The sequence below is a fragment of the Eriocheir sinensis genome, chromosome 51 (genome assembly GCF_024679095.1).
Source record: "Eriocheir sinensis breed Jianghai 21 chromosome 51, ASM2467909v1, whole genome shotgun sequence".
NCBI classification, from domain to species: Eukaryota; Metazoa; Arthropoda; class Malacostraca; order Decapoda; family Varunidae; genus Eriocheir; species Eriocheir sinensis.
This window is the reverse complement of record NC_066559.1, coordinates 10417374-10441091: the sequence shown is the minus strand read 5'-3', so window position 1 is coordinate 10441091 and position 23718 is coordinate 10417374. Positions and strand designations below refer to the sequence as shown.

Below are 23718 nucleotides of genomic sequence, written 5' to 3'. Positions count from 1 at the left end.
TCTTCTGTATAGCTTATAATGCCCTGTACAAGAACCTAACCTAACTTAACTTAACCAAACCATCACCTTCAAACACAGACATCATTTCAACAGTATCCCTTATGTTTTAGCTTTCCTCATAACCACCACTGACTATACAAGAACCTCCTGTATAGCCACTCACTCCCTTTACAAGACCCTAACCTAACCTAACCATCCCCTTCAAACACAGACATCATTTAAACAGTATCCCTCATGTTTTAGCTTTCCTCATAACCACCATAGACTATACAAGAACCTCCTGTATAGCCACTCACTCCCTTTACAAGACCCTAACCTAACCTAACCTAGCCAATACCCACAGACACAGACTTATATTGGTTGGACACTTCCATAGCCATTGCACTGGGCTTGGAACTTTCCCTCAGAGTCCACACGTTTCACAGTTGCCTTTTCCTTGTGGACATGGACGCCATATGTGTATAGGTGTACATAGCCATATTATTTATTTTGTATATTCTGCTGTTTGTATATACATATCCTAGGTGGTCTATTTATTACTACTATGATAACACAAGGAATGGCAGAAGGAAGACCTGTTTGGGGAGAGAGAGAGAAGAGAGGAGAGAAGAGAATGGAGGGGAAAGGAAGTGAAGAGAGAGAGAGACAAATATAAAGAGTCTTGAATCCTCCAATATAAGATACTAGAATGCCTTATGTGGACAGAATTTAAAGTCTTGAATCCCCCAATATAAGATAGAATTCCTTGTGTGGACAGATGTAACAGGTTCGAATCCCCCCTTGAGGGACTTCGGAATCTACGTGGTAAGAGATTCCAGGTTGCTGTGACATGTAAAAGTCTTGAATCCCCAATATAAGATAGAATTCCTTGTGTGGACAGGGTGTAAGTGGTTCGAATCCCCCCTTGAGGGACTTCAGAATCTATGTGGTGAGAGATTCCAGGTTGCTGTGACATGTAAAAGTCTTGAATCCCCAATATAAGATAGAATTCCTTGTGTGGACCGATGTAACAGGTTCGAATCCCCCCTTGAGGGACTTCAGAATCTACGTGGTAAGAGATTCCAGGTTGCTGTGACATGTAAAAGTCTTGAATCCCCAATATAAGATAGAATTCCTTGTGTGGACTGATGTAACAGGTTCGAATCCCCCCTTGAGGGACTCCAGAATTTGTGTGGTATGTATTATTCAGGATTCCGCCTCCCACATCAACTGCTTCTAAAGGCTAAAATGGAGATAAATTGGATTCTCATGAGTGTGTTTTTAGGTTCATGATACAGAGGAAGGGTCAAACTATCCCCAGGGTCATTAAACTATCCCTGGGAATGCCCAAAACTCCTATGAAAGCCTTGTCAAATATGTGTCTCTCTAAGGGTCACACTACCACCAGGGTCATAAACCTACTGGAAATGCTCACAACTCCTACGAAAGCCTTTTTAAATGTCTGTTTCTTAAGGTCCACGGTACGAAGAAGGGTCAAACTATCCCCAGGGTCATTCAACTGTCCCCGGAAATGCCCAAAACTCCTATGAAAGCCTTGTCAAATATGTGTACTTGGGTGCTGGAATGTTAAAGAATATAAGCTGAAGTTCTATAGTATTCTTAAACATTTTGGGGCTCACAGTAATCGTCATCAGCTCCCACCAGGGGATGGCCACGGCAGAAGAGCTTCCAACTTTCTCTATCCAGACACTCCCTCCTTGCCTGCTCACAGACACACATTTTATTTTTGATTTTTTATTTTTTTTACGTCGCTGCCAATTGCGCCGGTAGGCATCTTCCCGGTGGGGCCTGATGGACAGCCCAGCCCGTTCTGGCGGAGGCGAGTGTTTATAGTGGCACTGATAGAGGTTGTTATGTTGGTATCTCCATGGGTAGTTTTATGAGTCTAGTGATAGTGTGACAAGGCTTCTGGGGTACCATGAATGGGAAAAAACACATGATAACCCACAATGAACACCACACTGGTATGCTGCCTTGAATTTTACTGAGAAGGCACGGGTTCGATCCCCAGTACTTGGCGGTGTTCATTGTTAGTTAACTTCACTGTGTTGTTACAGTTTCTCTGCTGGACTCATGATAACCCAAGTAATCTCCTTTGTGGCCTTGGTAAAGAGTAGCTGTGTGGGAGTGTCAGAGACTAAGGGCCGCTTTCACAGTCACTGTTTGTTTTGATCGTTACCAATGGCGGCGATCGACGCTATAATTTTCCACGTGAAACTGGCTTATGGGGTAATGGCGGCTGCAGAGGAAGGGAGAGCTGTTGAGAATGTGTCGTAAGGTGCGGGGCTAGGCTAACCCCGCAGCCGCCACTACCCCATCAGCCAGTTTTACTTGGAAATACTATAGCGGCAATAACAGCCATTGGTAACGATCAAAACAAACAAAATGACTGTGAAAGCGGCCCTGTGGCACTAACATCACTTGGAACTTGCAGAAACAGTCCCCCTTTTACTTCCTGACTCCTAAAGTATAAAGCTAAGCCTCTCAACCCTTTATTCTCCCTTTACTCCCTCAAGTTAAGACCCAAACACTCAAATCACCCTTCACTATGGCCATCTCCCTTTACATCCAGAATCCCAGTGTCCCATTCATAAAGATGCGCCCATAAACACATATTCTAAGCTCCCAAGTTCCTCCCACAGGCCCCAAGTTAGGGTATATTATGCATTACACTCCCTGATGTCCCACCCTACAAATGCTAAAGCCTTGGGAGATGTGGGATGGGAGGTTTGAGGGGGAGCTTAGGTACCCATCACTTATGTTAACCAATGATGTGCCTCAGAGTGGAGTGTTATACTAGAGTGAGGAGCTGCCGTTATGTACAGGCTTTATCATAAGTCACTCGAGTTGGGAAAAAGAATTGTGTGTCTGTAGATTTTTGTGTGTTTTATCCGAAAGGCAAGTTTTTGGGAGGGTTCGTCTGGTGTTCTTTTGTTTCAGTAAAGTGTTTCATTAATGAGCTTCGTTGTATACATGCTTCATTGTAATGGTCACTCTAATACAGCCTTGGAAACAGTGTGAGGGTCTGTTGATATTTCTGTTTCATCCGAGAGGCGAGTTTTTGAATTTATTTTTTTGGTGTGAGTGTTGCTCGTTCGATTCAGTAAAGTGTTTCATTAATGAGCTTCGTTATACACATGCTTCATTGTAATGGTCACTCTAATACAGCCTTGGAAACATTGTGGGGGTCTGTTGATTTTTCTGTTTTATCCGAGAGGCGAGTTTTTTTTTTTGTGTGTGTGTGTGTGTGTGAGTGTTGCTCGTTCGATTCAGTAAAGTGTTTCATTAATGAGCTTCGTTATACTCATGCTTCATTGTAATGGTCACTCTAATACAGCCTTGGAAACATTGTGGGGGTCTGTTGATTTTTCTGTTTTATCCAAGAGGTGAGTTTTTAATTTATTTTTCGGTTCAAGCCTGTTATTTGTTCCTTATGGCAAAGTGTTTAACGACAATGATTATTCTGTGTTTAACCTAACCTAACCTAATCTAACCTAATTAATGGCGACAATGTTTCTTTTTAAACACTACCAATTATTCCTTCCTCGGGTAATATTTGGAATCTCAGTCACATTTATTTATTTATTTATTATTATTACTATTTTTTGCCTTCATATAAGTTACCAGGTGACCGGAAGTGTGTGTGTGTGTGTGTGTGTGTGAACTGGCGAACACACTCGGTCACTGTCTGTTTAGGGTTACTGTACATTCTTCTTCTTTTTCTTCTTCTTTTTCTCATCTGTGTTTATGTCTTTTGGTATGCCTGTTTATCTCTCTCTCTCTCTCTCTCTCTCTCTCTCTCTCTCTCTCTCTCTCTCTCTCTCTCTCTCTCTCTCTCTCTCTCTCTCTCTCTCTCTGATATGAGTTTCTAGTCGATAAGAAGTGTGTGTGTGTGTGTGTGTGTGTGTGTGTGTGAAATGGCGAACACGCTGTCACTGTCTGTCATTATCTGTCTCTCTGGTCGTCTCCTCATATGTGTCTTAGTATGTCTGTTTATTGGAAGGGAGGGAAAGGGAAAGGAGGAGAGGGAGAGTGGTATGTTAGAGTCTTGGAGCAGGAAAAGGGAGGAATGTAGGAAGGGAGAATAAGCTGGGAAGGAGTGAGGGAGGGAGAGTAAGGGAAGGAAGGAGCAGGAAAAGGGAGGAAAAAAGGAAGGGAGCGTGAGTGAGGGAGGGAGGGGTGTGTGAAAGTAAGGGAAGGAAGGGAGGAAGGGAGAGTGGTGTGTGAAAGTAAGGGAAGGAAGGGAGGAAGGGAGAGTGGTGTGTGAAAGTAAGGGAAGGGAGGAAGGGAGAGTGGTGTGTGAGAGTAAGGGAAGGGAGGAAGGGAGAGTGGTGTGTGAGAGTAAGGGAAGGAAGGGAGAGTAAGCTGGAAAGGAAGGGAGAGTGGTGTGTGAAAGTAAGGGAAGGAAGGGAGAGTAAGCTGGAAAGGAAGGAGAGTGGTGTGATAGTAAGGGTTGGAAGGGAGAGTAAGGGAAGGGAGGAAGGGAGAGTGGTGTGTGAAAGTAAGGGAAGGAAGGGAGAGTAAGCTGGAAAGGAAGGGAGAGTGGTGTGTGAAAGTAAGGGAAGGAAGGGAGAGTAAGCTGGAAAGGAAGGGAGAGTGGTGTGTGAAAGTAAGGGAAGGAAGGGAGAGTAAGGGAAGGGAGGAAGGGAGAGTGGTGTGTGAGAGTAAGGGAAGGAAGGGAGAGTAAGCTGGAAAGGAAGGGAGAGTGGTGTGTGAAAGTAAGGGAAGGGAGAGTAAGCTGGAAAGGAAGGGAGAGTGGTGTGTGAAAGTTAGGGAAGGAAGGGAGGGAGGAAGGGAGAGTGGTGTGTGAAAGTAAGGGAAGGAAGGAAGGGAGAGTAAGCTGGAAAGGAAGGGAGAGTGGTGTGTGAGAGTTAGGGAAGGAAGGAAGGGAGGAAGGGAGAGTAAGCTGGAAAGGAAGGGAGAGTGGTGTGTGAGAGTTAGGGAAGGAAGGAAGGGAGGAAGGGAGAGTAAGCTGGAAAGGAAGGGAGAGTGGTGTGTGAGAGTTAGGGAAGGAAGGGAGGGAGGAAGGGAGAGTAAGCTGGAAAGGAAGGGAGAGTGGTGTGTGAAAGTAAGGGAAGGAAGGAAGGGAGGAAGGGAGAGTAAGCTGAAGGGAGGGAGGAAGGGAGAGTGGTGTGTGAAAGTAAGGGAAGGAAGGGAGAGTAAGCTGGAAAGGAAGGGAGAGTGGTGTGTGAGAGTTAGGGAAGGAAGAAGGAGGAGGGAAGGAGGAGAGTAAGCTGGAAAGGAAGGGAGAGGTGGTGTGAAGGGAAGGAGGAAGGGAGTAAGCTGGAAAGGAAGGGAGAGTGGTGTGTGAAAGTAAGGAAGGGAGGGAGGAAGGGAGAGTAAGCTGGAAAGGAAGGGAGAGGTGTGTGAAAGTAAGGGAAGGAAGGGAGGAAGGGAGAGTAAGCTGGAAAGGAAGGGAGAGTGGTGTGTGAAAGTAAGGGAAGGAAGGGAGGAAGGGAGAGTAAGCTGGAAAGGAAGGGAGAGTGGTTTGTGAGAGTTACGGAAGGAAGGGAGGAAGGGAGAGTAAGCTGGAAAGGAAGGGAGAGTGGTGTGTGAAAGTAAGGGAAGGGAGGAAGGGAGAGTGGTGTGTGAGAGTAAGGGAAGGAAGGGAGAGTAAGCTGGAAGGGAAGGGAGAGGAGGAGGCAGGGTGTCATCTGTAGAGGGACAGATTGAGGGAGAGAATTGCACCTTGAGTTAAAAAAAAATAATATAATCATTCTGTACCACATTTTGTTAAGTTTTTCTCCTTTTCTTTTGTTTACGATTAAGATTCAGTAAGACTCCTCTCATCTCTATTAAAATGCCTTCACAACCAAGTATGATTCCTCGAGTGCTGTACCGTAATTATAACACAACCAGTGTATTCTTTTTCTTTATTTTTTTTTATAGTTCTATTTCTCCATATATCACAGTTAGCAGAAGAATTGATGTCTCATCTTCAAATGCCTTCACTAACCTCAAGGTAATTCCTCTAGTGCTGTACATACCATAATAAACATACTAAATCTATCACCAATGTATTCTTTTTCTCCATCTTTCTCTTGCTAAATCATTATGGGCTGAGGAATACTGTCTCTTAGTGTCTTTTAGTGGTCTGATTTTCTATGTAAATCTATGTAAATCTCTCATCTTCAAATATCCTTCACTAACCTCAAGGTAATTCCTCTTGTGCTGTAAATACCATAATAAACATACTAAATCTATCACCAATGTATTCTTTTTCTCCATCTTTCTCTTGCTAAATCATTATGGGCTGAGGAATACTGTCTCTTAGTGTCTTTTAGTGGTCTGATTTTCTATGTAAATCTATGTAAATCATCTTCAAAATAATATTCTTCACTAACCTCAAGGTAATTCCTCTTGTGCTGTAAATACCATAATAAACATACTAAATCTATCACCAATGTATTCTTTTTCTTCATCTTTCTCTTACTAAATCATTATGGGCTAAGGAATACTGTCTCTCTCTCATCTTCAAATATCCTTCACTAACCTCAAGGTAATTCCTCTAGTGCTGTACATACCATAATAAACATACTAAATCTATCACCCATGTATTCTTTTTCTTCATCTTTCTCTTACTAAATCATTATGGGCTGAGGAATACTGTCTCTCTCATCTTCAAATATCCTTCACTAACCTCAAGGTAATTCCTCTAGTGCTGTAAATACCATAATAAACATACTAAATCTATCACCAATGTATTCTTTTTCTCCATCTTTCTCTTACTAAATCATTATGGGCTGAGGAATACTGTCTCTCTCATCTTCAAATATCCTTCACTAACCTCAAGGTAATTCCTCTAGTGCTGTAAATACCATAATAAACATACTAAATCTATCACCAATGTATTCTTTTCTTCATCTTTCTCTTACTAAATCATTATGGGCTGAGGAAGGGAAGAAAATAATGTAGCAGAAATTATAGAGGACTGTTAAGAGTATGGGGGTTGGGATGGCACTTATCCTCCCTGCTTCTTTGTTATGTACTTTTGCAACAATAAACCCTCAATCAATCAATTAATCAATCCTCCCTTGTTGTTTACCTGCAACCATAAATTATCAATCAATCAATCAATCATTCAATAAATTAAGGAGGAGGTTGAGTAACGTTGCCAGATTGTCGTACTCAGCCTCCTATGTTTGCCAATTTCCGATCCAAAAACTGCCTCCTCGACCCCAATAACTGCCTTCATATATAGTTATCGTAAAAATGGTTAATTATTGTTTTTGTTTGGCAATAGCGATGGCTCAGAAACCGGTTAATACGAGGCGCTGAGTACGACAATCTGGCTCTTGCTCTTGCTGTACAGAGAGTCAGGCCTTCATATCGGCACAACCTGTAAAAATAAAAACAAAACAAGCAGTATCCATTACAGATCTTCCAATTCCCTATTTCTTGCACACCACATCTTTTCCAGAAAACTCTTCATGGCTTCTGTAATTCTCTCATTTGCTTCAGTACCGAGGAGGTTGAGTACGATAATCTAGCGCCAAAAATTCTCTGGCGTTCAAAAAGGTAAACATTGGCTCGTGTGTGTCATGGTGGGCGCACTGGGCGGGGACGGGGCGACTTTTACCCTAGAAACACCCGCCAGAGAGTTGAGTAAACCACGCACACACCCAGGAGGAACAGAATACAGCAGCACCACTCCTTAAGAAGCGGTAATAGCCATGGCTCACGAGGCATTGCACTGGGAGGGAGTGGTGTGGGAGGATACAGCCCTGTTAGCAAAAGTGTTCCTCGCACAGTGCTGGGAAAAAAGGGCACACATGTCTGAATAACTGAATATAAGTGGCTTTATTTCAGGTTAGAAAATAACATAACCCTGAAAAGGAAGTTGTGTGAATAAGAAGAAGGGAGGAACGAGAGGAGGAGGACCTAAGAAGCGATACAAAGCCTGGACCAACCGTCATTTCCGGATTGGTCTGAGGGGGGTCGGGGACAGTCGTCAAAACTGTTGTCAACTGTCTTGGCTTTATGGATAAGAACCATGATTCCCGCAGCTATCACCGGGTTAAAATATTTGACCACCTAGAAAAGATGGTGTTTGTTTGTCTGGTTTAACACCCGCCACACTGCAGTTTGACACTTTGTGACAGTCTGGCAATCTTCAAGAAAGCGCTGAAGACTCACTTATTCACTAAATCCCACGACTTAACAAATATGAGGATTCTGGACAACGTTAAGTGCTAATATTACTGTTATGATGTTAGTGGCCCTGTGGAGCGCTGCCACGGCGGCGGACCGGGGCCTGAAACCTCATCAATGGTAAACGGTAAATGGTAAGCTTTCTGAGGTATCTTGTGTTCTTCACCTCCACTTATAACCATTACCTGTGGAAGTAGCCAAGTGAGGGGGTGGGGCGAGGGACAAAGCCTCCCTCATTACTCATTAGATGTTACTTTTCTTCATTTCTGTATAGGCTAGTATTAGGATGCAAATTTGATCTCTGTTGAATTTTAAAGTGTTGGCTATTAATTCATTATGGTTAACCTCTAGAAGGCGGTGACACTATATATAGATGGTCCAAAAGTCAGTCAGTTTTGTATGGCGGAAATATAACAACACTTCCAGATTGCGCTAGACCATAGTTAAAACATTTATTATGCGGCATAACTATATTTATGCTACAGTCCTAAGGTCGGCAGTGACTATACCTATATAGACCATTCATTTTTTGGGGAGGTACTCTTCAAATACTGCTGCCATCTAAGAGTTAATATCCAGGAGGAGTAGGCAGTGTGATCACATAACTTCTTTTATTTTTGGGGGGGAGGTACTCTTCAAAAACTGCTGCCATCTAAGAGTTAATATGCAGGAGTAGGCGGCGTGATCACATAACTTCTTTTCCCTTGCCACAGGAAACAGGAAGGCTTTAGAGTCAGTCTGTGTGGAGACATGGAGTGTGAGACATGCTCCTTGACTGAGTTCCAGATAATCCAGCGCTTCTTGGAGAACGACGAGGAGGCTTTACGTGCCTTCGAAGAGCATGGAGTAATACCAACTCAGAGGCAGTGCGGTAACTGTGGGCGTCAACTGTCTCTCAGGTCTGACAAAAGAGCTTTCCAGTGCTACAAGCGTATGAAAATTCCCAAAACCAAGCGATATAAACGCTGTGACTTCTACGCCTCCCAGTTCAAAGGCACGTGGTTAGAGAAAGCGAAGTTATCTCCCAGCGCCAATATTGTGTTTGTTAACGCTTTTTTGAGGAAGACATTCTCCCATGCACTGTGTAAACAAAACTTGGGTCTGTCACCGCACACTGTTGTCATCTGGAAAGGCTTCTGTGCGGAGGTGTGCGAGGGCTGGCTGAAGGAACAGGAGCCTATTGGTGGTCCCGGGAAAGTGGTGGAGATCGCCGAAAGCATATTTGGGGAGAGAAAACTCGACACTGGACGTACTGTTGACGGCGTGTGGGTGTTTGGGGGGATCGAACGGGAAACTTGCCGCAGCTTCATCCTTCCCGTTGAGGGCTGCGACGCTGCCACCCTCATTCCCCTCTGCCAGAAATTTATCCTTCCCGGCACCACGATACACACTGACAATTGGGAGGCATATAACACCCTTGGCGACTTAGATTACGTGCACCGGGTCTATTCCCTGCACTCCGAGACCCCAGACACTGAGATCCATACAAATAACATAGCACGGCTGTTGACGGACATCAAGACTCGGGTTCCAAGGAATAAAAATCACCATTACAGGCAGTATCTCGTGAGGTATCTCTTTCTGTACAGCCACCCAGACCATAAAACCATCTTCCACCGCTTTCTCAGGCAGATTGCACAACTTTACCCTCCACCCAAGTAGGTAAGTATTGCGCTATAGTTTAGGTCGTCTACTGCTGCATTTTACCTTGGTTATTATCCATATTTTATTTTTTGTGGAGATCTTGAGTTTAAGGGAGGTGGAGGAAGGTCTGTGAAGCTACTGTAGTGATTTCTAGCTTAATTAAAAACACACCAAAGCTTCCTTGAGATAAGCAGTTTTGCATGTCGCTGTGAGAGTGTGAAGTTAATAGATAAATACTTACTGAAATGACTTTAAATTTGCACATATACTAAAACATTTCTTTACCTCTGTGGACCAATATTCAGTTAACCTGTCCGTTGCGATTGGCACGGATTTGGCTTTCACTGGTAGCCTGGTAACATATAATCTTAGGTCTTTCTCTGCCTCTGTGGTGGATAGTGGAGTGTTTCCCATGTGGTATTGGTGTGCTGGATATCCCTTCACTGGTAGCCTGGTAACATATAGTCTCAAGTCTTTCTCTGCCTCTGTGGTGGATAGTGGAGTGTTTCCCATGTGGTATTGGTGTGCTGGATATCCCTTCACTTGTAGCCTGGTAACATATAGTCTCAGGTCTTTCTCTGACTCTGGTGGATAGTGGAGTGTTTCCCATGTGGTATTGGTATGCTGGATACCCCTTCACTGGTAGCCTGGTAACATATAGTCCCAGGTCTTTCTCTGCCTCTGTGGTGGATAGTGGAGTGTTTCCCATGTGGTATTGGTGTGCTGGATATCCCTTCACTGGTAGCCTGGTAACATACAGTCTCAGGTCTTTCTCTGACTCTGTGGTGGATAGTGGAGTGTTTCCCGTGTGGTATTGGTATGCTGGATATCCCCTCCCAAGGTGTAGGACTTTACATTTTTCTTCATTGAATTGTAGCAGCCACTTTTTGTTCCTTTCCTGTAGGGCAGCGAGGTCTTCTGGTAGGAAATCCGCAGTCCAGGGGTTAAACACGTTGGCTCACACACACACACACACACACACACACACACACACACACACACACACACACATTAGACAAGGCTTTAGTAGGAGTGCATTGGAGTTTTAAGCCTTTCCATTTGTAGTTTTATGACCCAGACGGGACTAGGCTTGGTGGGGGAATCGCAAGTTATGGGTTAAAAATCTTACCCAGAGGGGGATAGAGAGGTGCCGGTAGTGTGACCTGGCCTCACTGATACATAGGTTAACACAGTGCCACATCAGACTAAGCTGTGAGGGCAGAATGTGAGAGGAATTAAAATCAGAAAAAGAAAACAACTGTGAAATTCTTGTGCAGCAAAGGAACAACAGATGACATTGGGGTTACAAGAGTGAGTGAACGGAACTTACGATAGAAACAGTGATATACAAAAACAAAGACTAACATTGATGAGAGGAATTAAATGCAGAAAAAGATCATTGCAAAGTTCTCGTGCAGCAAAGGAGTAACAGATGACATTGGGGTTACAGGAGTGAGTGAACGGAACTTACGATAGAAACAGTGATATCCCAAAACAAAAACAAAGATAAACATTGATGAGAGGAATTAAAAGCAGGAAAGATCGTTGCAAAGTTCTCGTGCAGCAAAGGAATAACAAATGACATTGGGGTTACAGGAGTGAGCGAACAGAACTTACGATAGAAACAGTGATATACAAAAACAAAGACTAACATTGAGAGGAATTAAAAGCAGAAAAAGATCATTGCAAAGTTCTCGTGCAGCAAAGGAGTAACAGATGACATTGGGGTTACAGGAGTGAGTGAACGGAACTTACGATAGAAACAGTGATATTCCAAAACAAAAACAAAGATAAACATTGATGAGAGGAATTAAAAGCAGAAAAAGATTGTTGCAAAGTTCTCGTGTAGCAAAGGAATAACAGATGACATTGGGGTTACAGGAGTGAGTGAACGGAACTTACGATAGAAACAGTGATATACAAAAACAAAAACAAAGATAAAGATTGATGAGAGGAATTAAAAGCAGAAAAGATCGTTGCAAAGTTCTCATGTAGCAAAGGAATAATAGATGATATTGGGGTTACAGGAGTGAGTGGCCGTGACTTGTGATATGAACGTAATTTGTGATATGGGCATAACTAGTGATAAAAAACAATAACAAAAACAAGCATTCTCTGGCGTCCGTACTGTCGCCCCCAACACAACACGATGAGTGGAGAGGCGCTTGTGAGGCAACTGCGGCAGCTTGGAGCACCGGGGTCTGAGGACTTGGTGGGGGAGGTTTACGACTGGCTGTTCCTCAGGGCCAAGAGGGACCCGCTCGCCACCTTCCTCGATTGGTTCATAGAAAATGTCTCGGAGAACAATATGCTCACCGAGGAGGAGCTCAGCGAGTAAGTGTTTCTTTTTAATTTTGTTGTCATTCTTTGTTGATTTATATGGTGCTGGCTATCATGTGTTTGAAGATACCCTAAACTTAACCTAACAAAACCCCAAACAGTCACTATAGGTCTTGACTCACTTACTAATGAGACTTTCCATACCACAGAGTGAGGTCATTCCTTGTTGATTTATACCATAAGGTGCTGGCTATCATGTGTTTGAAGATACCCTAAACTTAACATAACCTAACAAAACCCCAAACAGTTACCATAGGTCTTAACTCAGAAAATTCATTTATGCTTCCTTACTAATAAGACTTTCTATACAACAAAGTGAGGTCATTCTTTGTTGATTTATACCATAAGGTGCTGGCTATCATGTATTTGAGGATACCCTAAACTTAACCTAACAAAACCCCAACAAATACTATAGGTCTTGACTCAGAAAATTCCTATATGCTTCCTTACTAATGAGACTTTCTATACCACAAAGTGAGGTCATTCTTTGTTGATTTATACCATACGGTGCTGGCTATCATGTATTTGAGGATACCCTAAACTTAACCTAACAAAACCCCAACAAATACTATAGGTCTTGACTCAGAAAATTCCTATATGCTTCCTTACTAATGAGACTTTCTATACCACAAAGTGAGATCATTCTTTGTTGATTTATACCATAAGGTGCTGGGTATCATGTGTTTGAGGATACCCTAAACTTAACCTAACAAAACCCCAACAAATACTATAGGTCTTGACTCAGAAAATTCCTATATGCTTCCTTACTAATGAGACTTTCTATACCACAAAGTGAGGTCATTCTTTGTTGATTTATACCATAAGGTGCTGGCTATCATGTGTTTGAGGATACCCTAAACTTAACCTAACAAGCTAACCTAACCTAACCTAGCACAGCTGAAAAGGCGGTGGCACTGTAGTCTCATTTATCTAACACATGAAGATCTATTACAACAACTCCCTCCATCTAGGTTTGAGGCACTGGAGGCAAGGGGCGAGGCGATGAGTGCCACACAGCTGCAGGAGATGGAGGTGGCACTGTCCGTCGTGCCCTCCCTCCCCGGGGCCTTGCAGCATGCCGTGGAGGAGCCGCTACCCTCGCCGGATGAGCTGAGCGCCCTGGAGGAGGAGCTGGAGCTGCTTACCATGAGGAGGAACATGATGAAGTAAGGCTATAGGTGTGTGTGTGTGTGTGTGTGGTTTGTTTTTATATTATTTGAAGTGATTGTCAGCCTTCAGTTAGCTTTTCTCTTTATAATCCATTTGGCTCAGCTGTTATTTATTCTATTTCATTTATTTATTCATGCAAGTATACAGTTAATGTGTTGATATTCACTTTGGTAATGATTTGCATAAAGTGGAATCCATAAAACATTACTTACGGTATATTTTGTATTAGTTCAGTCGTCCCTTAAATAGTACAGTTTCCAATAGTTCGGTTTTGGTTTTATGTGGATTTTCTAAGAAGATTTTATAGGATTTTTAAATTTCTCGACGAGCAGGAAATCTAAAAATCCTAAAAGATCTTAGAAAATCCACATAAAACCAAAACCGAACTATTGGAAACTGTACTATTTGAGGGACGACTGTTGTTTTAGGTCACTTCATATAAGAGTCCAGGAATGCATCCCCGTCAATTAAACCGTAAGAGTTCATTATCGGATTGTTTCACTTCACAATCACTTTTCCTCAAACACAATCCAATCTTAAAGTGGGAGATATTTGTACTGGTGGATGTCAAGCCTCCTCCTCTCTTCTCCTCCTCCTCCTTCCCTCTCCTTCTCCACCTCCTTCTCCTCTGTCATAGGTGAGGTTGGGTGGTACGGTGAGTCTCCTCTCTCCTCCTCCTCCTCCTCCTCCTTCCCTCTCCTCCACCTCCTTTTCCTCTGTCATAGGTGAGGTTGGGCTCCTCCTCCTCCTCCTCCTTCCCTCTCCCTCTCCACCTCCTTTTCCTCTGTCATAGGTGAGGTTGGGTGGTATGGTGAGTCTCCTCTCTCCTCCTCCTCCTCCTCCTTCCCTCTCCTTCTCCACCTCCTTCTCCTCTGTCATAGGTGAGGTTGGGTGGTACGGTGAGTCTCCTCTCTCCTCCTCCTCCTCCTCCTCCTCTTTCCCTCTCCTTCTCCACCTCCTTTTCCTCTGTCATAGGTGAGGTTGGGTGGTACGGTGAGTCTCCTCTCTCCTCCTCCTTCTCCTTCCCTCTCCTTCTCCTCCTCCTTCCCTCTCCCTCACCTTGATTGGACCAGTTAAGGAACCCTCCTCTACACTTATTATAGGAGCAGTGATTAACAGGCTTTTTCATCATAATTTTTTGCCCTTGAACTGACTCCTTTGCTGTAAAAATAAACAATAAAAAAAGAGGTGATGTGCTGCCAACAGTGGACATGTGCGTGACTACTGAATGTGTGCACAGCTGTGACATAATAATCTTCAAGAAAGCACTGAAGACTCACTTATTCACTAAATCCTACGACTTAACAAATATGAGGATTGAGGACAAGTTTAGCTGCTAATATTACTGTTATAATGTTAGCGGCCCTGTGGAGCGCTGCATCGGCGGCGGACCGGGGCCTGAAACCTCATCAACGGTAAACGGTAAACGGAAATAGCTTGTCTTTGTAGTTCTGGCACGTTTCCTCGTCACCCTCACACAGCGCATCGTCATTTCAGTGCACACAAGATTGAGCTGCGCGAGGAGACTTACCAGCTTAGTCAGCGAGCCCAGCGTGGCCGTGCTGAGCTGCGGCACCAGGTGGAGGCCGCCGCCAGTGCCAGCCACCACCTCAGTAAAGCCCAGCAGTGCCTGGCCCGGGTCATGGATCAGCACCTCAGCACCTACCACAAGTTTGGGGAAGCTGTACGTGTGTGTGTGTGTGTGTGTGTGTGTGTGTGTGTGTGTGTGTGTATGGGGGGGGAGGGGGTGGAGAGGGGGGGGTATATTGTGTATCTGTAATTTCACACTTGAGCTGACAAAAAAAATAGGGTCCACCAGTCTTATTCTGATAAATCACAGTGAAATGATTCCTCAATTTAGCACATAGGTCTGTTTAACATGAATTTCTTTGGAAAATATCTTAAGTTTAATCGAATGTGTACTGTATTCTATGTATCATTGGTTCAGGGCATAGAGGACACTGCTCACCAATCTCCTACACTCACAAAATCACAATGAAATAATACCTCACTTTAGCACAGAGGTTTGTTTAACATGAATTTCTTGGGTAAATATCTTAGGTTGTACTGTCCTCTATATGGCATTGGTTCAGGAGATAGAGAACACTGCTTACCAGTCTCCTAATTTTAGCACATAGGTCTGTTTAACATGAATTTCTTGGGTAAATATCTTAGGTTAGAGTGTATACTGTCCTCTATATGGCTTTGGTTCAGAGCATAGAGAACACTACTTACCAGTCTCCTAAATTTAGCATAGAGGTCTGTTTAACATGAATTTCTTGGGTAAATATCTTAGGTTAGAGTGTATACTGTCCTCTATATGGCTTTGGTTCAGGGCATAGAGGACACTGCTTACCAATCCCCTACACTCACAGAGGCATGGGGCATCACCCTTTCAATGTCCTGTATTTCCAGACAGAGGATGAGGCCGTGTTCTTCGCCCAGATGGACCTGGAGGAGTGGTTCAGGGAGGAGGACAAGTTCACCGACCTGCTCACCACATACATACAGAGGCAGTTCAAGGCGGTGGGTCTTTTTATGCAGTTAGGGACACAGACATGTTATAGATTCATTACCTGTGACATTCATTCTATAACACAAGATGATATATTATTTTATTCACATAAGTATCATAGGATTAATGAAGAAGGATATCTTATATGGAAAAAAAAGTTTATATTTTTATTTATATTCCAGTTATCAGTGTACTTGTGGCTATTATTTTTGTCTCATCATTGTCCTTGATGCTTTTGATACTAGGAATGTTGTTGGTGAAATTGTGTTAAGGTGACATTTCGTGGTGATTTTGAGGGGTAACAATATTTTCTTGTACATTCCACATCTTGCTGCAGGAGTGTGTGCAATTACTGATTCAAAGTAATGGCTGCTATTTGGCCAATCAGAATTTTTAAAAGCAAATGGGTGTGGCTGCCTGTAATATCCTAATGAAACAGACGTGGATGATGATGGTGCTGTGTGGTGCAGGGCGTGGGTGTGGTGGCCGGCACGGAGGACTCATCACAATACGTGCTCCTGGACCTCAACAAAATGGACCTGTCTCTGGTGCGCGGCGCTGGGGAGGAACAGTACTGCCGGAACCTGGCCGAGCTGCACCGACTCAACGCCCTGTGAGTACACCTTGGGCCCGGCCTGAAGAGACTGGTGATGTGTGTCTGTTACTCTGTTATTCTTTTATATGTTCACTGATGTCAAGTAAGATTAGGCAGTGGCATTTGGTTGGTCGTATGTATGGAACTGATTAGAGGTAGACATTCTCTCTTACATGTTCACAAATGTTACCTAAGATTAGAAGGTAAAGGTTAGTAAGCCATCTTATGCATGTAACTAGACACCATTGCTATCCTACCAGGCAACTCTAACCACTACCAGGGAAGATACCACTGACAATGATGATGGTGATGATAGTGGTGGTGATGGTGATAGTGGAGGAGGAGGAGGAGGTGGTGATATGGAAGCCAGACAGTGATGGTGACATTAGTGGTGATGATGATTCAGGTGGTGGTGGTGGTGATGGGAGTGGTGAAGAAAGGCAGCCAGTGGTGATGATATTAGTAATGGTGGTGGTGGTGATGATGAGGAAGGCATACAGTGATGGTGATTGTGGTGGTGGTGGTGAGTGAAGGCAGTGATGATGATCCTGGTGGTGGTGGTGATGATGTTTAGTAATGATGGTGATGATGATGGTGGTGATGATGGTGGTGGTGTTACAGGCTGCCACGTACGGAGGAATGGCGTCTGTGCGGTCTAATCCAGCAGGCGCGGCGGAAGGCTGAAGTGGAGGAGGCTGAGCGGCTTCTGGCGGCCCTGCACCGCGGACACCTGCCCTCGGACATGGCCGTCATAAGGTTGGTTTATGACTAATGGACTTTCGCTAATGCCTGATAATTTTCTGAGTCAAGACCTATAGTAACTGTTTGGGGTTTTGTTAGGTTAGGTTAGGTTAAGCATCTTCAAACACATGATAGCCAGCCGTGATAGTCATATATGCCTCCTTACTAATGAGACTTTCTATACAACAAAGTGAGGCCATTCTTTATTGATTTATACCATAAGGTGCTGGCTATCGTGTTTGAAGATACCCTAAACTTAACCTAACAAAACCCCCAAACAGTCACTATTGGTCTTGACTCAGAAAATTCATATATGCTTTCTTACTAATGAGACTTTATACAACACAGTGAGGTCATTCTTTGTTGCTTTATAAGTTTATACCATAAGGTGCTGGCTATCATGTGTTTGAGGATGCCCTAAACTTAACCTAACATAACCTAACAAAACCCCAAACAGTCACTATAGGTCTTGACTCAGAAAATTCATATATGCTTCCTTACTAATGAGACTTTCTATACAACAAAGTGAGGCCATTCTTTATTGATTTATACCATAGGGTGCTGGCTATCATGTGTTTGAGGATGCCCTAAACTTAACCTAACATAACCTAACAAAACCCCAAACAGTCACTATAGGTCTTGACTCAGAAAATTCATATATGCTTCCTTACTAATGAGACTTTCTATACAACAAAGTAAGGCCATTCTTTATTGATTTATACCATAGGGTGCTGGCTATCATGTGTTTGAAGATACCCTAAACTTAACCTAACCTAACCTAACAAAACCCCCAAACAGTTACTATAGGTCTTGACTCAGAAAATTCATATATGCTTTCTTACTAATGAGACTTTCTATACAACACAGTGAGGTCATTCTTTGTTGCTTTATAAGTTTATACCATAAGGTGCTATCATGTGTTTGAGGATGCCCTAAACTTAACCTAACATAACCTAACAAAACCCCAAACAGTCACTATAGGTCTTGACTCAGAAAATTCATATATGCTTCCTTACTAATGAGACTTTCTATACAACAAAGTAAGGCCATTCTTTATTGATTTATACCATAGGGTGCTGGCTATCATGTGTTTGAAGATACCCTAAACTTAACCTAACCTAACCTAACAAAACCCCCAAACAGTTACTATAGGTCTTGACTCAGAAAATTCATATATGCTTTCTTACTAATGAGACTTTCTATACAACACAGTGAGGTCATTCTTTGTTGCTTTATAAGTTTATACCATAAGGTGCTGGCTATCATGTGTTTGAGGATGCCCTAAACTTAACCTAACATAACCTAACAAAACCCCAAACAGTCACTATAGGTCTTGACTCAGAAAATTCATATATGCTTCCTTACTAATGAGACTTTCTATACAACAAAGTGAGGCCATTCTTTATTGATTTATACCATAGGGTGCTGGCTATCATGTGTTTGAGGATGCCCTAAACTTAACCTAACAAAACCCCAAACAGTCACTATAGGTCTTGACTCAGAAAATTCATATATGCTTCCTTACTAATGAGACTTTCTATACAACAAAGTAAGGCCATTCTTTATTGATTTATACCATAGGGTGCTGGCTATCATGTGTTTGAAGATACCCTAAACTTAACCTAACAAAACCCCCAAACAGTTACTATAGGTCTTGACTCAGAAAATTCATATATGCTTCCTTACTAATGAGACTTTCTGTACAACAAAGTGAGGTCATTCTTTGTTGCTTTATACCATAGGGTGCTGGCTATCATGTGTTTGAAGATACCCTAAACTTAACCTAACATAACCTAACAAAATCCCAAACAGTCATAATAGGTCTTGACTCAGAAAATTCATATATGCTTTCTTACTAATGAGACTTTCTATACAACAAAGTGAGGTCATTCTTTGTTGATTTAAACCATAAGGTGATGGCTATCATGTGTTTGAGGATGCCCTAAACTTAACCTAACATAACCTAACAAAACCCCAAACAGTCACTATAGGTCTTGACTCAGAAAATTCATATATGCTTCCTTACTAATGAGACTTTCTGTACAACAAAGTAAGGCCATTCTTTATTGATTTATACCATAGGGTGCTGGCTATCATGTGTTTGAAGATACCCTAAACTTAACCTAACCTAACCTAACAAAACCCCCAAACAGTTACTATAGGTCTTGACTCAGAAAATTCATATATGCTTCCTTACTAATGAGACTTTCTGTACATCAAAGTGAGGTCATTCTTTGTTGCTTTATACCATAGGGTGCTGGCTATCATGTGTTTGAAGATACCCTAAACTTAACCTAACATAACCTAACAAAACCCCAAAAGTCATAATAGGTCTTGACTCAGAAAATTCATATATGCTTTCTTACTAATGAGACTTTCTATACAACAAAGTGAGGTCATTCTTTGTTGATTTAAAAAACCATAAGGTGATGTCTATCATGTGTTTGAAGATACCCTAAACTTAACCTAACCTAACCTAACAAAACCCCAAACAGTCACTGTAGGTCTTGATTCAGAAAATTCATATATCCTTCCTTACTAATGAGACTTTCTGTACAACAAAGTGAGGTCATTCTTTGTTGATAATAATAACAATAATTCTCTTCAGTGTTTCTATTTCAGATGTACTATATATGAAATTTAGAACACTTTCCTTTTCCTTTTCCACATGTACAAATACCAAACAGACTAGCCTTTTAAACAACAGGCTGCCATACTTTCATTCTTGACCTAGGCAGCAGACGGAGGACGCCCAGGAGTGTCTCGGGATGGTGGCCAAAGAGTTCCAGCAGCAGCGGCGGGCCATGCAGGGTGTTCTGGCGGAGGTGGCGCAGCTGGAGGGCACGCGCACCATCTCAGGCGACTACGAGCTCAAACTGCAGCGCCAGGAATACTTCATCGCCAAGCAGAAGAACGTGAGTGTGTGTGTGTGTGTGTGTGTGTATGTGTAAAACTTAGAATAGTGAAATCATACTCTCCATCTCTATTCATTTCTCTGTCTGTAGGTGGTTGAGAAATTGCCATCCATCAATCTGTCTATCTATCCATTTATTTGTGTCTGTAGGTGGTGGAGATATTACTGTACATCCACTCATCCATCCATCCATCTCTCTCTGTGTGTAGGTGATGGATGAGTTGGTGTCCCAGGTAGCGCGGCACAACTGGGTCATCATCGCGCTGCAGACGGAGGGCGAGCGCGTCAACAACATGCTGCAGGTGCTGAGGGTCGTCAACAGCAGGATGACAGAGAGGGACGCAGACTACAAGGACAGGATGGTATACCTTAAACCTTGTACTCATTCTTGGCTTACCGGTGATGGACCCTTCCCTCTATTCCTGAGCTTGGAGTAGTGTTCCAAGGAGTGTTAGAATGGGCTGGAAGGTATGGGAAGTGTCCTCCTCCTCTTCCTTCTTCTCCTCTTTCTCCTCCTCCTCCTCCTCTTCCTCCTTCTCTACCTTCTTTTCCTTCGCCTCTTCATATATATTTCTTCTATTAATTTCCCTCATCTATTTATTCATTACTTATTTATTTCTCTTAATTATTTCTTAGTCATTTACACTTTTTTTTTTTACATGTCTATTACAATTTACTTCCCCAGGTTCAGCTCGAGACCATTCTGAAGGAGAGTGAGGAGGCGAGGGCATCAGGCAGCCTCCCCCGCCCCCTGCACACCCTGTCCCTGCTGCTGGTGGGGCCGCCGGGGCAGGACAGGGCCAGGTCGGGGGGTGGAGAGGGTGCCAAGGAGCTGCTTCTGAGGCAGGTGGAAGGGCTGCTGTCGGCCCTCACTGTGGCTCAGGACCAGGTCGCCACCATCATCAGCCCACAGTTCTCCTCACTCACTCAGAAGTAAGTTGTCACATTGTGTGTGTGTTTGTGTGTGATGGTTTTGAATTATCTTTAACCCGTCCGCTGCGATTGTCATGGATTTGGCCTTCACTGGTAGCCTAGTAACATATAGTCCCAGGTCATTCGCTGCCTCTGTGGTGGATAGTGGAGTGTTTCCCATGTGGTATTGGTATGCTGGATATCCCTTCACTGGTAGCTTAGTAACATATAGTCCCAGGTCATTCTCTGCCTCTGTGGTGGATAGTGGAGTGTTTCCCATGTGGTATTGGTATGCTGGATATCCCCTCCCAAGGTACAGGACTTTACATATTTCTTCATTGAATTGTAGCAGCCACTTTTTGTTCCATTCCTGTAGCTTGGTGAGGTCTTCTGATAGGAAATCTGCAGTCAAGGGGTTAATGAACAGGCAGCTTCACAGAAACACTCACAACAGTACTTGACAACTTCTCAAAACTTTACTTTCTTGAGGGACTGTTTGGTTCTGGCAGTGTAAGTGTTCCTGTCATTTATCGCTCCTTTCCTCCCCATCAGGTTGGGCATCTGTGAGGTGCTGGAGGCGAGGTTGTTTGGCAGTGCGGGCAACCTGCAGGCGCTGCCCCTGGCCTGGCTGGACGTTGCCCTGGCCACCCGTTGCACCACTGCCGAGCAGAGGGCCTGGGAATTCAAGAAGAAGCTCATTGACATCATATCCCAGTACGAGAAGAAGAAAAAGGTACGTACAGTGTGAGGGCAAGTGAGTGAGCATTGGATCGGGAGAGTTGTAAGTAGCAGGATTGAGTGTGCTGAGAGGGAGTGCCAGAACAGGGAGAGATGGAGCAGTGGATCAATAGGGTGAGTATTGGAGCGAGAGAGTTGTAAGTAGCAGGATTGAGTGTGCTGAGAGGGAGTGCCAGAACAGGGAGAGATGGGAACAGGAGAGGAGGGAGCAGGATCAGGGTGAGTATTGGAGCGAGAGAGTTGTAAGTAGCAGGACTGAGTGTGCTGAGAGGGAGTGCCAGAACAGGGAGAGATGGAGACACTTCTGCCACGGCCACCCCCTGGAGGGAAGTTCTGCAAGGGAGTAAGGCGTTGGAGATATAGATGGATACAGGGCAATGTTTGGTAATCAGCATTTGAGAGAGAGGAACAATATAATCTAAAAAAACATACCAGCAAAAACCCAGCCTGAGAAAACTAAATCACAAAGAGGAAGGGAGAGAAAAATGCTGGGTGCAACATGAAGAGATGAGAAGCAGTTGTCAAGACTTAGGGAACACTGTTGAAGATATTGAGAAAAATCCCCTCACACAAACCATTTCATAGTATATATCAAAGCATTAGTGATCAGATTATGTATCATCTATTTTGGGGGGTTGATATCTTGGCACAAATTTGGCCCGTCGCTGCTACATGGTAAAGCCACAAATTTGGCCTGTCGCTGCTACATGGTAAAGCTACAAATTTGGCCTGTCGCTGCTACTGGGTTAACAAGAAATGGAATGGAGCAGGTCATATCAGGCTGACCACTATCTCTTTGCAGGTCCTCCAGATAGACCCGACCATGAACCAGGACTTCAGGAAATGGACCACGGACATTTTGAGAAAGGTTAACTAAATAGATTAAGCTGATAAGTTAAGTATATATATTGTATTTTGGTTATGAAAGCAATAAAGTTGGTTGAGCAGCTTTCATTGTACCACTAAATCACATCAGTATATTTAGAGTATATTTAGATAGATTCTGAGCAGTGTAAAGAGAGCAGGGGAGGATACAGTGCTGTGAGTTTTGGAGAGATTGGAGGTAGGAAACAGTGCTCAGAAGGGAAAGACTCCGATGGTTTGGACATGTAAAGAGAGCAGGGGAGGATACAGTGCTGTGAGTTTTGGAGAGATTGGAGGTAGGAAACAGTGCTCAGAAGGGAAAGACTCCGGTGGTTTGGACATGTAAAGAGAGCAGGGGAGGATACAGTGCTGGGAGTTTTGGAGAGATTGGAGGTAGGAAACGGTGCTCAGAAGGGAAAGACTCCGGTGGTTTGGACATGTAAAGAGAGCAGGGGAGGATACAGTGCTGTGAGTTTTGGAGAGATTGGAAGTAGGAAACAGTGCTCAGAAGGGAAAGACTCCGATGGTTTGGACATGTAAAGAGAGCAGGGGAGGATACAGTGCTGGGAGTTTTGGAGAGATTGGAGGTAGGAAACAGTGCTCAGAAGGGAAAGACTCCGGTGGTTTGGACATGTAAAGAGAGCAGGGGAGGATACAGTGCTGTGAGTTTTGGAGAGATTGGAAGTAGGAAACAGTGCTCAGAAGGGAAAGACTCTGATGGTTTGGACATGTAAAGAGAGCAGGGGAGGATACAGTGCTGGGAGTTTTGGAGAGATTGGAGGCAGGAAACGGTGCTCAGATGGGAAAGACTCCGATGGTTTGGACATGTAAAGAGAGCAGGGGAGGATACAGTGCTGGGAGTTTTGGAGAGATTGGAGGTAGAAGGAAGGAGACCAGTTGGAAAAGGTGTATACAGGAAGACTTGGCATTGATGGGATTGGATGAGCATCGGGCAGAAGACAGTAGAATGGAGGAGAGCCATAAAGCGTCCAACTGCTCAGGAAGACTCAAACTGGACCTTAAACAAAATGATGATGATGATATCCAGACAGTGTGAGTTATGTATATTTCTATGGAGTACAAAAGGAGTTGATTTCATCGTCCTATAATCCAAGCCATTGAAAGCTACTGTGA

General features: G+C 43.5%; 1 protein-coding gene and 2 long non-coding RNA genes across 13 annotated transcripts; 2 read left to right on the top strand and 1 right to left on the bottom strand.

Annotated features, from left to right (window-relative positions):
- Nucleotides 1–98: 98 nt before the first annotated feature.
- On the bottom strand, nucleotides 99–460 carry LOC126982698 (uncharacterized). Its single transcript, XR_007735300.1, has 2 exons — nucleotides 317–460; nucleotides 99–188 (listed from the first exon to the last, which is right to left on the bottom strand). It is a non-coding gene; the product is annotated as an uncharacterized LOC126982698 (long non-coding RNA).
- A 5661-nt stretch (nucleotides 461–6121) lies between these two features.
- Nucleotides 6122–6815, top strand: LOC126982700 (uncharacterized). The gene is made up of 2 exons (XR_007735301.1): nucleotides 6122–6156; nucleotides 6351–6815. It is a non-coding gene; the product is annotated as an uncharacterized LOC126982700 (long non-coding RNA).
- A 739-nt stretch (nucleotides 6816–7554) lies between these two features.
- Nucleotides 7555–22669, top strand: LOC126982696 (HAUS augmin-like complex subunit 3). 11 transcript variants are annotated; one of them, XM_050834978.1, is made up of 13 exons: nucleotides 7555–7664; nucleotides 8865–9813; nucleotides 11823–12129; nucleotides 13107–13301; nucleotides 14803–14989; nucleotides 15721–15831; nucleotides 16291–16433; nucleotides 17037–17171; nucleotides 19891–20071; nucleotides 20280–20432; nucleotides 20756–21003; nucleotides 21535–21715; nucleotides 22523–22669. In XM_050834978.1, the coding sequence occupies exons 3-13, from the start codon at nucleotides 11945–11947 to the stop codon at nucleotides 22595–22597; spliced, it is 1794 nt and encodes a 597-aa protein (XP_050690935.1). In that variant the 5' UTR covers nucleotides 7555–7664; nucleotides 8865–9813; nucleotides 11823–11944; the 3' UTR covers nucleotides 22598–22669. The 11 variants fall into 11 exon arrangements, with proteins under 11 accessions (XP_050690935.1, XP_050690933.1, XP_050690931.1 ...); XM_050834976.1 differs by having other exon boundaries at nucleotides 11677–12129; XM_050834974.1 differs by having other exon boundaries at nucleotides 11530–12129.
- The last annotated feature ends 1049 nt before the right edge of the window (nucleotides 22670–23718 follow it).

Coding starts and splice junctions, on each gene's coding strand:
- LOC126982696 (XM_050834980.1), top strand. CDS start 11,945: ATGAGTGGAGAGGCGCTTGTGAGGCAACTGCGGCAGCTTGGAGCACCG. Junction 15,832..16,290: donor TACAGAGGCAGTTCAAGGCG/GTGGGTCTTTTT, acceptor TGTGTGGTGCAG/GGCGTGGGTGTGGTGGCCGG. Junction 16,434..17,036: donor CTGCACCGACTCAACGCCCT/GTGAGTACACCT, acceptor GTGGTGTTACAG/GCTGCCACGTACGGAGGAAT.